Source organism: Pediculus humanus, genomic scaffold (genome assembly GCF_000006295.1).
Source record: "Pediculus humanus corporis 1103172107529 genomic scaffold, whole genome shotgun sequence".
Taxonomy (NCBI): domain Eukaryota; kingdom Metazoa; phylum Arthropoda; class Insecta; order Psocodea; family Pediculidae; genus Pediculus; species Pediculus humanus.
This window is the reverse complement of record NW_002987145.1, coordinates 102,894-104,695: the sequence shown is the minus strand read 5'-3', so window position 1 is coordinate 104,695 and position 1,802 is coordinate 102,894. Positions and strand designations below refer to the sequence as shown.

Genomic DNA, 1,802 nt, shown 5'->3' with positions numbered 1-1,802 from the left:
CTTTATCGTTCGTGCTCTTTCTTCGACGGGAACACCGTTCCTTTCGACACGTTACCCTGAGTACCGTTTTATCAGTCTTTTCCGAAGAGGATTCGTAGTAGTATTATTAGAAGTTATTGTAGTAATTGGATCTTTTTTGAAATTTTCGTCGCACGAGAACACATCCGCCAGGGTATCTTCGTCGAATTCGTCCGACGAGGCCTTTCGGCCGGCCGATTGCTAGAGTAACTTTTCCGTTATTGAATTTGTCGTAGCCGAACTCAGGGTTGAGCAGTTGTTATCGTCTTCGTAGTCTTCACCTCCTCCGTTTCCGTCCTCGTCTTCATCCTCATCGTCGTCCTCTTCGGCTTCGCCCGGCAGTAATTGTCAGTTGACTAGTTCGACCGTGACGAACTGTTTTAGTCTGTCCAAGTATTGATGGTACAGCTCGACGTCGTTGTGTCCCGCACCCTGAAAACGAAACCCCCCAATCACGTATTTGTGTGTTAAATTTAATATTTTTAATTAGCTGGATAGTTTTCTCAACTCACCACAACCCACAAGGGTTCCACCGCACGAGGACATTTTTCGTATATAGCCACTCCGTGCGAATAATCAACCACTTCGTCCTCCATTCCGTGTATAACCAGCACCGGTGAGGTAACTTTAGGCACTTTGTCAATACTGCAATAAAATTTTAATTAAATCATTTATTTATTATTTACTTTAAGTTTATTTTAGAATATTAATATTATAATTGTTTTATTTGTAATAAGAAACTGATCTTAATTTTTTTTATGTTTTGGTCAAAACTACCTTGTTAAAATTTGAAATATACTTATTAGTTTATTTGTTTAAATAACAAAAAAAAAAACTAATTAAAATTAATTATTATATTTTTATTGAATTTTTTTTTAACTTCAAAATATAATAAAATAAATAATTAATAAAATGATATATATATATTATTCCCAATTTATGAAAGAAAATAGTTGAATATAAATTTATATATTTATGATTTTAATTTTACATTAATAATGTAAATAGCATTTACTATCTATAAATAAATAAATAATATAACCTAAATGTTAAATATATTTTTGTTTAAAAAAATATTGTTTATAAGCAAAAAAAAAATGTAGTTATTGACCGAAAAACATTATCCTTGTAATAATTTTAATCTGAACTACTTTTTTCCATATTGCAAAAAAATGAATATTATTTTTAATAAATATTGATTTTTACTATTGTACACAAAGTTATGTTGTTTAAATTAATTGAGGTTAGGTTTTAAATTACTTTTATTGCTTAAACTAGTAATTGTACCCTAGAAAAAAAAAAAATGTACTGTTGTCGATTATTGATTTTAAACCTGCAAGGGACAAATCAAATAAGGGACCTCATTATTCGAAACATCCAATGTGAGTGTGTTAATGTAAATGGAAATTAAACCTTATTTAATGACATACTGTTTCAAATACAAAAGCAAAGTACCTCCTATTACATATATATAAAGGATAAAAGATGAATTGCTTAAAATATGTTAGGTAATAATTCATAGTCACCTGGGAAAGGCATCAAAAAACCAAGTTCTTTTGGTGTTTGGAAAAGCTACTCTCATTCCAGACATTAGTGGCGAATGCAATATCACTGCACCCACTTCGTATCTGCTGGCAAGATCTATCGTGGGCACTGTTCCTATGCTCTGTCCGTACAGTATTATGTTTTCCGGGCTTATCCCGTAGCTCGTTCTGAGTGCGTGCCACGCAGCGTCGATGTCCGCGTACAGATTCTTCTCCGATGGTTTACCCGAACTCGCACCG

At 32.8% G+C, this 1,802-nt stretch overlaps 1 protein-coding gene across 1 annotated transcript in view; it reads right to left on the bottom strand.

The window, feature by feature from the left end:
• Nucleotides 1–366: 366 nt before the first annotated feature.
• Nucleotides 367–1,802, bottom strand: part of Phum_PHUM181000 (uncharacterized protein) — a gene marked incomplete at both ends in the record, with an annotated part of 1,667 nt that continues 231 nt past the window's right edge. Inside the window, 3 exons of the mRNA XM_002425153.1 lie at nt 367–450; nt 531–663; nt 1,545–1,771. Coding sequence (XP_002425198.1) covers nt 367–450; nt 531–663; nt 1,545–1,771 — 444 coding nt within the window. The remainder of the gene's footprint in view (nt 451–530; nt 664–1,544; nt 1,772–1,802) is intronic.